Source organism: Lotus japonicus, chromosome 3 (genome assembly GCF_012489685.1).
Source record: "Lotus japonicus ecotype B-129 chromosome 3, LjGifu_v1.2".
Taxonomy (NCBI): domain Eukaryota; kingdom Viridiplantae; phylum Streptophyta; class Magnoliopsida; order Fabales; family Fabaceae; genus Lotus; species Lotus japonicus.
In genome coordinates this window covers 89,519,429-89,535,754 of record NC_080043.1, presented here as the reverse complement: position 1 = coordinate 89,535,754, position 16,326 = coordinate 89,519,429, and the positions used below count along the sequence as shown (strand labels likewise).

General features: G+C 32.7%; 1 protein-coding gene across 1 annotated transcript; it reads right to left on the bottom strand.

The window, feature by feature from the left end:
• Positions 1-1,800: 1,800 nt before the first annotated feature.
• On the bottom strand, positions 1,801-9,170 carry LOC130747164 (fatty acyl-CoA reductase 3-like). The gene is made up of 10 exons (XM_057600018.1): positions 9,080-9,170; positions 8,888-8,991; positions 6,420-6,622; positions 6,058-6,158; positions 4,378-4,570; positions 3,986-4,147; positions 3,804-3,885; positions 2,898-3,167; positions 2,229-2,356; positions 1,801-2,134 (listed from the first exon to the last, which is right to left on the bottom strand). Exons 1-10 carry the CDS (start codon positions 9,156-9,158, stop codon positions 1,981-1,983), a joined length of 1,476 nt encoding a protein of 491 aa, XP_057456001.1. The 5' UTR covers positions 9,159-9,170; the 3' UTR covers positions 1,801-1,980.
• Between the last annotated feature and the right edge of the window lie 7,156 nt (positions 9,171-16,326).

Here is a 16,326-nt window from a genome sequence, read left to right as displayed (position 1 = left end):
CAACAAGATTTTGGGACTTTAGCCTTCAAATAAAAGTAGGATATTTTCACCAGTAAAATCCTTGTTACATAACCTTTATGTTCCAAAATTAAACTTAAAATAGTTAAACTTCTAAAATAACACATTTTCAACCCACTTTTTCTTCTTCACGACATGCAGTCTCTCTTTCTCATTTGCGACACGCACAATCTCTCTTTCTTGTTCGCTTTCTCTCTGGAGGGTTCTCGATCTCTCTCATTCTTTTGGATCTGTTCGCGTTCTCTTTCTCGTACGCATTCTCGATCTCTCTCGTTCTTCTTAACCTGGTTTGCACTCTCTCATTCTTCTCGATATGGTTCACATTCTCGATCTGGTTCAAGGTGAGTTCTCGATCTTATTTGCAATTCTCCCTCATTCTTCTTGATTTGGTTTGCTTTCTCTCAATTTCACTTCGATTTTGATTTTTGTTCGATTTTGATTTTTGTTAATTAGGTTATCTTTTGGTTTTCATCTCTTTTTCCTTTTTTTTAATTATTGCAATGATTCAGGTTTCATGTTATATTATTTTTTCTTTCAAAAAAGCTGAATTGGATTGATATAAATAACCTTGAGACCAGATCTCTCAATATTCATGTTATATTATTACAATCAATGTCATTTGATGGACTAAATTGAAATATTAAGAGAAAAACTAAACTATGAAATTCCTCTATCAATATGATTTTAAAACATAAAAAATTAGATACAAAATAGAAAATAAAAAAAAATAATTATACTTGTAACCACATTCAAATTTGATTTCATGTTTGATAATAATTCTAACAAAAATAAGTATTGTCAATATATTCAACTTTTACAGTATTAATTTATTAGCTTATACTCTGTCCGTGTACCTTTTTATAAGATCTAGTTGTACATTTCTCATGTTCCTAAATATAGGGGTGGGAAAAGTAGCTCACTTGGTTGATCTAAGGGTAGAAATATGTGTTGGAGATAGAGGTCTAGGGTTCGAACCCTGAGGAGGAACATTTGTAATTACTAACCACCAATCACTAACATTCGCCTATAAAAAAAGTTCATAACTATAAGACATTTTACAATAATCCAACAAAAAATATTGTACTCTTCCATATATACCCTTATATTAATTGAGTGTTTTCAATTCTAAAATTTTAATTATCACCTACTATTAATCACTACTCATTCAACTAATTATGATTTTTGGTATATGAGTGGTGAGTAAATCCATTTATTGGTGGAAATCAATAAGTATAGTAAAATATAATTAATGCAATGATTACTAGTGAGAGAAAATGACAAATGATAAATACGGAAGAATGTATATTTTAAAAAAAAAAGTCAATGCACTAATTAGACCCATTTTAGTATTTAGTGATTCTTAATAATAAGCCCAATTTTTTTGTATTACTAGAGGAGTATATTGTATGAGAAGTATGTACTCGCTTGACTTCTCTTTTTTAACATATTAGGTTGCGTTGATTGATGTTGGACTCCAAAATAGTGGTATGCAAACCAAAGGCATTGGCAATGTATGCGCCCTTAAGCATTGAAACTGGCCATACAGATTGGGGCAATGGTACTGGATTGAGGAGCGACAATGGTACAATTTCTAGCACTACTCATGTGTGAATTAAGTGAGGGGGATGTTCAGGTTGTAGTTAAGGTGTTCGATAATTAAAATGCCAGAGCCGCATGCCACAAGTTTTCTGTGCTTTCTTGTTGCTCTTGTTTTGTTTTATGTTGTATCATAACTTATTCTGTTATCTAATTGAGTACATCTATCTTCCACTCAATTCTTCAATAAACTAACAATGAAATATTATGAGTCTTTTTTATGAGAAGTTCAAATATTTGCTATATATATAAATAAATTGGTACCACACCAATGCATAATCTCAGATAGCATAATGTTCAATTCAATGGGGATTCTAGCTTCTAAGACAAAAGCTACAAACAATATCAGATTCCCGAGCATGTGTATCACTTGACAACATATTTGACGATGCCAGGAATGTGGATATTCATGAAGTAGTCCTCCCAATCAATCATTTTTGGATCAAAGTAGAACACATCCATCTCTGCTTCCCCTTGTTTTGCTGCTATTTGCAACTTTTCTGTATTCATGTTATCAAATCTGTGTACAAATCAAACAAGCTCATTGATGTAAGTGAATTGATATATAAGATATGTTAAATACTACAAAGTAAAGTAAGTGGTGGTTAACTTACACGCCATTGAAGAACAAGTAAGGCTTGTAAAGGTCAACCAACCGCATCACAATGTGGATCTTCCTGTGAATGTCAAGATACATTCCCTGAAAATATTGGCAGAAAGCTGTGTTGACTAGCTCTAGCCCCTGTTAAAAATGCAAACCAAGTTAGCATCTTTTTTGCTTAAAATTTAAGTGTATGTTTGGTTTACTGTTAGGAACCCTGAAACTCAGTAAAGTCACATTTGGATATAGAGATATTTGGGAGTCATCATGCGGAATTAATTTCACATCCAAACTCAAATTTGTGTTGAACATAATCAATTGTGGTATTTAACAATTGGATTTTACATTATTCCCCGCAAAAATCACTTAGCATAAATGTATCAAAACGTTAATCACTTCAGTTTCAACTCTGTGTGCGCTTGGATCAACGTTAGCACATAATACTAAAATTGCATATGGTTAATGTGTGTTAAAATGATGTGATTATGTTTAACGCAGAAACAACTATTTGTTGTGGCGAATGGATCCGACTCCACATGTGAAATCAATTTTACAGGTACATCCAAACATCAGCTGAGTCTGTGACAACGTTGATCCAAACATGTAGTAACTAAAGTTGACCATGTGTTAAGCATTGCATGAATCAAAGAATCCAAAGCAGAATCTACGGATTAGAATTGACCTTTAGTGGAAGCAAGTAGCGGATGAACATATATCTCCGAAAGCTAGGCATGTTGTCCAATATTGTGACTCTGCTAACCTTGACAAGCTTTCCTTCCTTGTCCTTACACGGTTTTGCAGAAAAATATCTGAAGTTGTAGTCTTCAAGATTAAGGTATCTCACTGGATTTGCAACAGAGGAACCAACATGGTATATCATATCACAGGGGCGCTGATCTGCATTACCCACCATAGCCACTAGTATTGCATTCACCACCATGTCAGCTGGTATCTGTTAAATTTCAAACTCAGCATAAATTAATACATCCATTTTAAGTAAATAATGTATTGCAATGTATAGAGTATTTTTGATTTAGAACATTACACCATTAATTAATAGTCTATATATGCGCTTGCTCTTTCTTAATGTATTGTAATGTACTAAGTAACATGGTGTTTTCTAAATGGAACTGATCCTCTTCTAAACATGGTGTTCAATCACTTGATACAATAGCTGGTTAATCTTTTACAAAATCTTGTTTTTTTTCCATGGGTGGGTGGAATGATATTCATCTTCGGAAGTCTTAGAATTTGAATATATATCTTCTAATAGCATGTTTGAAAATTCTTCTATATTTGATATTAAATCCGAAATTAATTCTGGTAAGTAGCTTCTGTATGTAACTTCAGCTTACCAGAACTTATTCTAGGGAAAGAGAAGCTAATTCTAACGTGTTATGAGTTGTTTTCTCCTTCTTTCACATATTAGTGCATGATTTCCCTCAGTTTTCATTTCCTCTGTTGTTTTTAGCATTTTTTTTTTCAGGTCCATTGGTGTAAATGTGGGCACAAACATCCCTAGCTAGTACTTAGTCAATAAAAGTTTGGCCTATAAAGAAAAGATTAGAAACTTCATCTAGTGACTTACCACATCAAAAACCGCCTTAATGTCCGCAAGGAAGCATGTCAATTTTCCTTTACCATAAGCAACAATTAAACTGTCTATGGTTCTGCAAAAAATGTCCCAAGGTATGAGAAATCTCGGCAATTAATGTGGTTACATTACAATGCACATGAACATACTGAGTAACATAAAATTTAGGGATTTACCTTACACCTTCAACCCAGCCAGGGAATGGTTCTCTGTAAGTGCTAGTAACAATTGTAGGGCGTAGAATAACAACAGGCATGTTTTCCTTTAAAGTTCCTACAAGCATTTCTCCCATCGCCTTTGTGAAGACATAAGTGTTTGGCCATCCATATACACTTGCTCTATAATAATTTATTGAAATAAATTAAGTTACAATTAGAAATATAGTCATTCATGTATCATTTAATCAACCGCATAAATATTTGTAATAATTAGTTCTTAACATGTATTAAAGCTCTATAATGAAGTAGTTTAGAATTCGAAAAACTTGAATATTTTCGACACGTAATCACATTGTATTGGACAAATATAATTTATGATATAGTACAAGGAAGCTTAGGTAGATGCTTACCTTTTCATACCTAAGTCCTTCATGGCCATTTTAATTTCATCTTCTGAGGCTCCCTCTTCTTTAAGCATCTTCAATTTCTCATCCACCACTTTCTTTTCCACATCAATGTCTAGTCCTGGCACTCCATTTAATGACACACCCAATTGGCATGGATCCTCTAATATCAGCCCTCCTCTCTCGCCACAAACATATGCTGAAGCCATGTGAATTATATTGATTAATCATGGTGAAGTTAAGTTTTTTTTGAACACATGGTGAAGTTATTTAATCTCACTCATAATTGTGAAGAGGACTCTGATTAAATTAAAGATTTTGACAGGACCAGAGATGGCCAGTATATATCGTCATTTATTTAAATGCTTCATTAATTGATTTGATTTGACAAAAAGTGAAGGATTGCATAAGAACTTTTGTATATCGAAAAGATTAGACTGCAATAAAAATTAGACCCCATGTGACCCAAGTTTTTTAAATTTTGTTGGTTATTGTAAATTTGTACATTCCTAATGAGGTTTTTTTCTTTGATCTTTTGGGAGGTGGTAACCATTAGTATTTTGGTGGTGCTCGTTGGTTATTGTAAATTTGTACATTCCTTCCTCTTCCATCTCTACTTGTAGTATTGGGTTGAAGTACCACTTGTACTTCTTTTTAATATATATGATTCATTGCTTATAAAAAAACTTTATGTATTTTAATTTTTAACTTTATGTATTTCAAAAGTAGCCCTGCCATAAACATATGCGGTATATTATTTTTAAAAGTATTTTTTTAATATAAGTCATTTTATATGAATAAAATATATTTTTTGTCAAACTTATCCTTATATTTTTTTTGAAATAACTTATCCTTATATTTAGTATGAAAGATATAGTGTGATTTTATTTATTTATTTTAATTTGAAAAAAATTTGTACATTCCTTCCTCTTCCATCTCTACTTGTATTGGGTTGAAGTACCACTTGTACTTCTTTTCAATATATATGATCTATTGCTTATAAAAAAAACTTTATGTATTTTAATTTTTAACTTTATGTATTTCAAAAGTAGCCCTGCCATAAACATATGCGGTATAATTATTTTTAAAAGTATTTTTTTAATATAAGTCATTTTATATGAATAAAATATATTTTTTTTCAAACTTATCCTTATATTTTTTTTGAAATAACTTATCCTTATATTTAGTATGAAAGATATAGTGTGATTTTATTTATTTTTTTTAATTTGAAAAATGAAATTCATGAAAAATCTAAAAAAGTTAATAAATTTATTGGTACTGACCCCTTCTTTTACTTTCAAAAGAAAAACCCTTCTTTTAATTCCAAAAAATAGGGAAATGTGATTTATAATTAGTGAGGGATGGAGAATTGAGTAGTTAATCAATCTTTGGCATCTCTTTATATTAAAGGTTGAAGGACCCATTTTACTCTCTTTTAATGTAAATCTTATACTTATAAAAAAAAAACTCTAGCAATGATATATTAAATTAATGTGTCAAACTCACAAAGTGAGTCCAACACATACAGTAACTGTGAAAACTGAAAAGGACTGATTAAATTAAAGAGTTTATGTATCATCCTTCTCTTAATTGCTTCATTAATTGTTTTGATTTGACATAAAGTGAAGGATTCAACGAGACAAAAAGTAGATAGGAGTGGTTCAGTTTAAATTTTAAAATACTGACCTGTTGATACATGAACAAGCACCTTAAGGTTAATACAATTTTTGGCGAAGCTTAAGATATGCTTGGCTCCAAATGTATTTATACCCAATGCAACATCGTATCTGCATATAATAATGAGTGTAATAGAGAAAGTTGGTCAATTTGTTTCAAGAAGTAGAAAATGCTGTTTAGTGTTTATCATTAATATAGGTCAAGTTAATTAGTCCAAAATTGATGTTTTTTCCTGATCAAGTGAACCAATTTAATCAATATTTTACACATTTAAGAACTACATGAGTATTTTCTAAGTCTGGAGATAGGCTAGCTAGTGCTGAACACTTCCGTGACTAATTTGATATATGTTTTATATGATCCTTAATTACCTTTCGTCAAAGTTAGTTGTGGCAGCTAAATTAACAATGACATCAATTTGATTGCAAATCTCTTGACGTAAAACAGAGTCCTTCAAATTCAAGTCCTCTTTAGAGATGTCCCCGGGCACCACAGTCACCTTCTCAGAGACAAAGTTATTGAACTTCAAACCCAGATTTTCCTTCAACAATCTAAACAAGTCCTTCCGCATAATCTACATGTATGAAAAATATAATTATCATATGTACATATATATAGCACCAGTTATGTGATCTGCCAGAGGAAAATTGATGTAATTAACTTATTTAATTTGTAAATTAAATTTCATCACTTAATTAACGGTAATGATACTTAGGTAGTGTTTGACCCGACTTTTTTTTGTCTTAAAAGTTACTTTTAAGTAAAAGTGGAAAATAAGATCTTTTAAAAAAAAGTAAAAATTATTTGTCAGCTTTTTAATTTTTTATAACTTAAAAACTGCTTTTAATTTAAAATCTATTAGTTAGTTATTAAATTCACAACACTAGGTGGTTGAGGTGACATGATGGTGGAGGGTCAGCTAGCGCTGGTGTTGGAGGTGGGTATTACCTATTGGCAGTGGTCGCGGTGGCGGTGATTGTTACCGGTGGTGGAGGTGATGGCAGTGGTGGTGATGGTGGAGGCGATGGTAAAAGGGGTTATGAAGGAAGAGTTGGCGAAAATGGCGGTGGTAGTGGTTTGGAGGCGGCAGTGGTGGTGACGGTGCATGTTTATGGCGGTAGTAACGGTGGTGGCGGTGAACGTTTGTGGTGGAGGTGATGGTAGAGGTGGAGGGTGGTGGTAACAATGGAGGTGATGTTTGTGGTAGCAATGAAAGTGGTGGTGTTGGTGGCAATGGAGGTGATTGCGGTGGTAATGGTGGTGGTGAACGGTTGTGATGGTAGAGATGGTGGTGGTGGTGATGACGATGGAGGGTGGCGGCAACGATGGTGGTGGTGAACGGTTGTGGTGAAGTGGATAGTAGAGGTGGTGATGATGGTGGTGGTGGTGGCAATGGAGGTGGTGGCGGTGGTGGTGAGGGTTGTCGTGGAGGTGGCAACGATGGTGGTGATGGACAGTTATGGTGGAGGTGATGGTAGAGGTGGTGGTGGTGGAGGGTGGCAGGCAGTAGTAGTGGATGTGATGGTGGTGGTGGTAATGGCAGCAGCGACAGCAGTGGAGGTGGTGGCGGCGATGGAGGTGGTGGTCGTGGTGGTGGTGGACGGTTGTGGTGGAGGTGATGGTAGAAGTGGTGGTTGTGGTAGAGGGTGGAGGTGATTTCTCTACAACTTATTTAAAAAAAGCTCCCTCATTTAACTTTTTACTTAAAATTTACCTTTTCATATTTTCTTTGTAAAAGAATAAGTAACTTATTTTTTAAGAGCTTATTATCAAGTGTGTTTGACCAAACTTTTCTTAAAAGTAACTTAATAGTTAAAAATAAGTCGGACCAAACGCTACCTTAAACATATAAATGAAATCTAAGCATTAATTTTTTTCAAACGACCACAATTTTACTAAAAACAAGAGCAAAGTACAGATACAAAATTCGGCAAAGTACGGATATATACAAAAAGAATTAGGAGAACCAAAACTTAAACATTGGCCACAAGATTTTTTTCCTAGTACAACCTTGTTTAGTCAGAGCATCAACGGTATGTAAACATTTAAGAGACCCCTTTTTTATCTGTCTCTCTTCTATCAACTATTCATTTATGTCATCACAACAAATGCTAAACAACTTTTTTTAAGAACACAAACACAACCTTTCCTGATTGTCAAACACATTTTTATGTCTTAAATTTTCAAAAAAAAATTAATCACGATGAGTATGTTGAAGTGAGCCATTTAAAGAATCCGTTGCTAGTAATCAGTATCACATCTATTAATTCTCTTTCTTTCTTTTTTCTTTCTCACTATGAAAGTCTCTTAGATCTATACACTATATGGATGTTTAGAAAATTTTCCTTTAATTTTTATTGTACTCTATTATTTTAATAAAATATTAAATCTCATTATATTACAATGTAGGTGAGACTTAGCTAGGATATTAATCTAGATACAAGTTTAGGATAATTTATTCATGATTCAAACAAAGTGGACATTATAATTATTTTTTATTCACACCGCTTTTTATTGCATCGAACTCATTTTCATCCACAATATTTTTTTTATTTATCACTTCTTCTTTTTTATCATATAAGTCACTATATCTCATTTCTCTTTTTATCTCATTTCTCTCATTACTATTCATATATTTTGCTATGAGTATTCATGGAACTGAGTAAGACCAAAATTTTAAAAAATGATTTATAGATAAAGTGTGAGAAACAAGAAAATAGAAAAGGTGATAAATGTGATATATAATGAATGTGTGGTAAGAGTACAGCTATTTGGAAAAATAAGGTATTTATTATATTGGGTGTCTGAAAATATTTTTTCTCCCTATTTTAGAGCAAACCTCATTGTGCAGTCGTCGAGTAGCAGATTCTGCATCCGTGGCTCTTAAAAGAAGATAAAGTTTCTTCACATTTGGTTGAACTCTCAATACCTTCTCCACAAAGACTGCAATACCATACAAAGTAAACCCACATTACATACACAAATATATACACTCACAACATGCAAGTGAAAGAGATAGAGAAGCACTCACTTTTGGCAAGGAAGCCAGTGGCACCAATGACCAATACATTCTTGTCCTGAAGAAAGTGAGTAATGCTTCCCAATTCCATTGGAGAAAAAACAATTAACTATACGATGACACAAATGTATGAAACATGAAACAAATAAACTTTGGTCGATGTGAAGGAAAGCTATACCCCCCGATGGCAATATATATGAAATATTCTGAGACATGATTGACCGAGTGATAAGGCATTTATTTGCATGTAATAAATGTTTGTGGTCCCTATATTATCAAAATATATCTAAATAATAAGTTTTGAGATTATCCTCTCAAAATAGATTTGAATATTACATTAAGTGAGTATGTCTCTTAATAAGAATAAATAATTTTATCGTTAAGAAAATAAGTTATAGACTAAATATTTAAAAAACTCAATTATCTATCAACCGTGTGCTGAGACTCGTTGGTACTGTTGTCCTAATTAATTTGAGTGAGAATTGTTAGTGTGAAAACAAATCCTCTATCCTCTTTATTAGTATATTATCTTTTCTACCGTCCTACATAAACTATTCCACATGCCAAGAGCAGACATCTCTAAATTCTCAAACGTACGGTTAGTTGAACTACCATAGCTGTCACACCCCTTCAGATATTAATGCAATAATGTTTGCGTGTTGTTCCTGCAAATCTTTGAGGACTAATTCTCAGTCTGGATACAGATGAATTGGAACTTGAAGGTTTGTGTATTTCTAGAGGGAGATGGGATAACAAAGAAAATAAGGACACGGCAAATCCAATAAGCTAACTATATTTCCATGATGCCGCAACGCTCAACTACATAACTCTAAATACCATAATATTGCTGTTCAAAACATGTTATGTGAGATTTATGGGAACCAATATTTGGGCACATGAGACTGTCGGTATAACAATCCTCTCTCTCTCTCTTTCATGAAAAGAGTAGAGCAACATTCCAGTTGATGTAACAGAGAAAAAAACTTCAACTGTTTGTTTTTTTTGGTAACAAGAGCCTAAAAAGATAAAAACAAAACAAAAACCTTCAACTGTTTGTTTAGTACTAGTAATTAATTAAAGGCTTAAAGGCTAAAATGGGCCCTGTAATTACAAAGGGAATCAGTTTCATGACATATAAATTTTTTTCATCAAATTAGGTTCTTAAAAAAAAAATTAATTTAATTAAGGCCAAATGTTGCCAGCATTCAATTTTATCCTAGTCAGCAATTCCACGTGAAATTTCTATTTTTTTTAAATTGAAAAATTATAAACCTTTATTTTTTAATTCCAACTCATTTATATAACAGAAAAAATAAAATAAAATCACTAATTTAAATAAAAACCTAATATAATCAATCCTAATCCCTAATATAATCATTCATCATTCATAATACATAAAAATGAATGATTTTCCTATTGTAATATATCGAGCTCTCCGTTCTGTGACTTCTGTCTCCCCCCAATTCATCATCTCCCTCAATTCATCTACACAAATTGAAAAATTGTTTTTAATTTCCCCAATTCATCTAATTAGTGGTCCAAGTCCAACCAAATTTTAGTCAAAATCTTTCCCCTAAATCTCACCATGCTTACACTGAACTATCACACCATCCATTCAACAGCAAAAATGATGAAAAAGAGCATGCAGAGCATCTCAACGCCATGGCTATGGCGACAGGGGGTGGTGTGGATAAGGGGATTTTCGAAGAAGAAGCTGAAGCTGAATGAATTTTCTCCATACCCACTTCATCTCTTTCTTCTGATGTTTGGTTTGCTGAGGGTGGGGTGAGTTTATGTGTTCGGTGGTGGCTTTGTTGAATGCTACCATCTCTTCTCCTTCCTCTCCTTCCAGATCCAGATCCAAATCCCTAATTTTGTGTTCAACCTGCGAGCTCTTCGGAAGCAGCAACCCATGTTTCCGATCTGAGGGTTTGCTATTTTTCAACTTTGGAGTGGGTATCTAGGGTTTTTGGTGGATCTTTCTTCTGGGATTGTTCTCTTGCTTTATGGGATCATTCATCATTTTTCTTCGTATGGGTTTTTTAGTTGATTGTTCTTCTTCTGGGTTTTTTGGTTGACACTTCAGTTGTAAGACCAGGAACAAGAGTGAAACGTTTTCTTATGAGCATACACAAGGAACAAAAGCCACTTTTTAGATGAGAAGAAAAAATGGAGGGAGAGGTTGAGAATCCGTACTCCTCGTTCTCGTTGCAGTCGCTGAAAGCAGAAGAAGATGATGAACCAGATGAGGGATCTAGGGTTTTTTTTCTTCTTTCGGTTACAGATCTTGGGTTTTTATTCATTAGATTTAGGTGTTTTTTGGATTACTTTAGTTTTTTTAAGGGGTTTGGGGTTATTTAGGGATTTTAATTTAAGGGGTTTGGGGTTAATTAGGCACTTAGGAATTTTAATTTAGTTTGGTGTTAGTGATTTGAAGATAAATGAGGATGAAGAGGAGGATAAATTTCTGAGTTTTCAATTTGGGCCAGAAGAGGGATGGGGATGAAGAGGGTTGAATTTGGGGCTGGAGAGGAATTAGATTATGTATTTGATATTATTAGATTAGGGATTTGATTTTGTATAGTTTAGGTTAATGTTTAGATTAGAGATTTTATTTAGATTAGGATTTTATTAAGTTTTTTTTTCTGCTTATATAACTGACTTGGAATTAAAAATTTAATTTTAATTAATTTTTCTCATTAAAAAAATAAAAAAGCCACGTGGAAACGGTGGCTAGGACAAAATTTAGTTGTGACAACATTTGGCCTTAGTTGAATTAAAAAAAAAAATTTAGGGACCCAATTTGATGAAATTTTTTTCTAGGTCCTAAAACTGATTCCCTTTGTAATTTCAGGGGTCTTTGAACCATTTAAGCCTTAATTAAATGAATTAAGTGCAATGTAATCTCCAGATTATTGGTCTGCTGCTATCAACAATTTTTTAGCTATTTAATTGACTAATGATATCAGAAGCAATGGTTGTTTGGCCCGGCCCTTTAATTGACTTACCAATGATATCAGAGCCGATAGATGTCTGAGACTCAGAAGCACAAGCCAGAATGACGACTTCTGAGGTTCTGCTTGAGTACAAGCCCAACTTTCGTTTGAGATTGACTCACACTTCAGGGGAAGATTATTGTGATATCAAGTGTGTGAGTAAGTCCCACATTAGAAGATAAAAATAACTTTGAGTGGTTTATAAGGGTGAAGACTCATAAATCCAATGCCTTAAAATTTTGGATGAAAGATGTGGTATCTGGTATACTTGTAGTAGTTTGCTCTTTAAAGTGTGAAATTTTATCTCTAAATTTTAAACAATCTCTTTTGTCTGGCCCTTTAACTGACCCAAGAGAATAGACTAGAGCTAGGTGCAAGTGGAAGTTTATGCTCAAGATAAGTTGGATCTTCCTCCTGCTGTTGAGTATTGATAATGATGGTGGAGATGCAAATGTGGAAATGGAAGCTATTGATAAGGATAATGGATTAACTGATTTGGAAGAAGAATAGGTTAATTGGAATAATATTATGTTCACACCTCTAATATGAGGTGAAGGAGGAGAGAGATAGGAAGAAAAAAGAAAATAAGAAAGAGAAAATATGAGATGTGATAGATGATAAGAAGAGAGAGATAGAAATAAAAATGAGTGGAAATGAAGTGTTTAGAAAATGAGGTGTGTGTATATATCATTGTTAGGTTAATCGGAGTCGCTTGGGGAGATACTATATTAGTAAGAGTCTAGCATATTAGGCGCACTTGAATATTATATTTGAGTTTTTTTAATATTGTACGTGATTTACTATAATGATGCGAATAATGAGTAATTTTTTATGTGTGAAATTTTTTGATGTATGTGTATGTTGTTAAGTATCATCATGGTAGGATCTTACAATTTAGATCCTCAGAAGCATTAAACCCCTTAATCTCTCTAAACTAGTGGGTCCTGGCTTTTGGATTAAATGAAGGTTTTAGATTAGATTTCTCAGACATTTTTTTACCCCTCCAATCATGAGTAGGATCTTTGTGCTGACAACATTGAGAGGGAGAAGGATGAAATGGTGAATGAGAAGGTAAAAGATAGTACTTTAGACACTTTAGACATTTTAAAAGAGGGGAATGATTTGTTTAGATGTGTGAGTAGAGTTTTAGTTGTACACTAAAAAATTTGGTGCAAAAGGTTTGTAGTTGACCAACTTGCCTCCAACCAGCCAATGGAATTCGGTGCAATTATTAAGTCAAATACAAAACTTCTGGGAAAAAAATAGATCAATAAAACTGGCGGTTGCTGTTGTTGCTAGAATTTAGGCCGGTTAAGACAGTTTAATGGAACTATCAATTGTGACCCAATTTATTTCCCGAATGCTGGTATTTTGGAGAAATTAAGAAATAGACAGGTAACCATATTTCTTGAGCTAATATATGGTACTAGACTAGATATGCATTTATTATATTTGCACATGATTTATACTACATATGAACAAGGGAAAACAAAAAATTGAAGGCTTAAACATGTTGGAGGTCCCTCTAAAATATAGGTCATTTGGTTAAGACTCCTATAAAAATTTTTGGGTGGAATAAGCCCCTAATGTGAAAATAATATATAGTGATAAGTCTCTGCCGTGAGTTCCGTATAATTTTTTATGATTCTGCAAACGGTAAAGTGGATTATATTTTTTGAAAATTATTAGAATGTCACGTAAGTAAATTAGGATTGAAAAAATAAAAAATAAAATAAAAATCCAAAGTAAAAAACCAAGTAAAATCCTGAAACGTACTTGGGTTTTTTACTTTGGGTTTTTATTTTAATTTTACTTTTTTCAACCCTCATTTACTTACGTGACACCCTCTTTAATTGAATAATTTTCACAAAATATAATTTATGTCAGCGCTGTTTGCAGAATCATCAGAAATTAAACGAAACCTCACAGCAGGGGGTTATCACTAATTCACTATATATTATTTTCACTTTAGGGGCTTATTCCACCCAAAAAAATTTGTAGGGGCTTTAACCAAATGACCCCTATTTTAGAGGGACATCCAACATATTTAAGCCAAAATTGAATGACAAATTGTCAACCCATGATTTAGGTGCAAAAGTATTGAGGTGAGTGTGAATGATTAAATTAGTTTTTAAAAGTGTTGGGCGTTAATAAGTTCATTATAAAAGAAGAAAATACTCTCTCGTGTAACATCTCAATTAAGTTAGTTTTAGAATTGGTCTCTGAGGGTTTCAAAAGAAAAAAGATTGGTCTCTAAAAATGTTTGATGCTAACAACTTCGTCATTAGAAAAAAGAAATATCTTGTGGTTTTTGATTGCGCAAAATGTTGTCATGTTAATCTATGTGGCTAGATGACAGACTAACTATACCAACATTTTGATCATTCACTCTTTTCAAATTTTATAAAATGATAAATAAATGATTGAATCAATAAGAACTTTTAATTTAATAGTTACATAGTATTCATTTTCTAAAAAAGTTGTCCCCAAATGATAAATCAAGTGATAAGAGCTTTGAAACATATAAGTTGGGGTGTGGAGGTTCAGGGATCGATCCCTGGATGATGTAATTTATCTTTCCGACAAAAAATATTATGAAAATGTTATTAAATGGAATAAGATTGTGAAAACATACTTCAAAGGAAGTGAATATTTATTTATCTTTACATCAGATAAATAACACTCTCCAGGGTTTAATCTCTCCCACCAAACATATATATTTCTTAAATCTTACCACTTGAGCTATCATTCCGGGGTATTCATCATATTAAACATTATATAATAAATAAATAAAGACTCGAGTAAAAATTGAAATTAATATGAATAATATGTTTTTTGTGACACAAAAATCAGATGATAGCGTTGAAGTATGTATTAGATTTTTATTTCGCCATCTTTTTTCTTTCGATGAATCCTTAAAAAATAAACTAAAAAGTATTTGTTTTACTTATATTCTTTGGCCCTGTTTAGAAACACAACTTAATTAAGCGCTTATTCATAAGTTGTTTTAAAAATTTATTGAAATAAATTGAAAATAAACTATATATAAGCCTAAGGTTTTTTTCATAAGCTATCTTGAGTAGCTTATAAAAATAAGCTCAAAACAGGTTTTGACCTGCCATAAGCTGTTTACATAAGCTCTCACAAACACTGACATAAAATCTTATACTATCAGATAAGCTCTTCCAAACGGGGCGTTATGATCACTAGCTTTGAGTTTTCACTGAATTTGAAACATCTAACCGAATTCACTTACTTTTTATTTCAATTTTTATCATCGCCAATTCACTACTATATTTTTTCATCACTTACCTTTTGATGCTTCTGCTCATTTCTCCTTATATTGATACCACATTCAACTCAAACAAAACTTCACAGAGGAATCACATGCCCCAAACCGGTAGCTTCTTATATCTCACTAACTTATAAACTGAATTTATAAGACTAATTATAAATAGATAACTAACAACTTAACTGAAAAAATTTTACTAGTATGTGGTGGACCTTCAGACCTTAATATATTGCTAGCAGGTACTTAATTAATTAGGGGTACATTTGAATGGTGTCTTTAATGTTGCTACACAAGTGGTCAAGCAAAGAAAAACAAGTGGAGTCTGATTTTTGCTGTATGATAGGTAATTGAGTTATATAGCAGCCACACACATAATGTTTCCTGGCTAGTCCTATTGATTGTTTCATAAGATCACATGTTCAATAGTGTTCAGTATGCTACTTATATCTATATGATATATCTGGGATCATTTCTGGTCCTTAGTTTTTGATGATCTTACTCGGATTGGTTGGTGAAGATTATTGATTGTTTCAAATGAACTAATTATGGATAGATTACTTATATGTATCTGTATTTGAAATACATTAATCTAAGTAGCAACTTAGGCAATGGTTCAAAAGAAATAGAATGTTCTTGCCTTACTTACTGCAACTTCAAATTCATTCAAACTATTTGTTTCTTTTGCAAAGAACATAACCTCTGGTCAATACAAACATAGGACCTTTTATCTTATAAAAGAGCGGGAACAATTGCTAAACTAATCGAAGTTACAAATTGTAAATACAAGTTTTTCTTAATAAGTGGGTTTTATATTGGAAGACAATGGGCCTCAATGTGTGAGGCTGAAACTTTATATCCACATGTAGTGCTTTAATCATTCTACAGCTGCAATATCTGTATTTTTCAGCAAACAATCTAAGTGGGCCTATTCCAAATGACCTTATATTCTTGAAATCGTGTATGAACCAGTC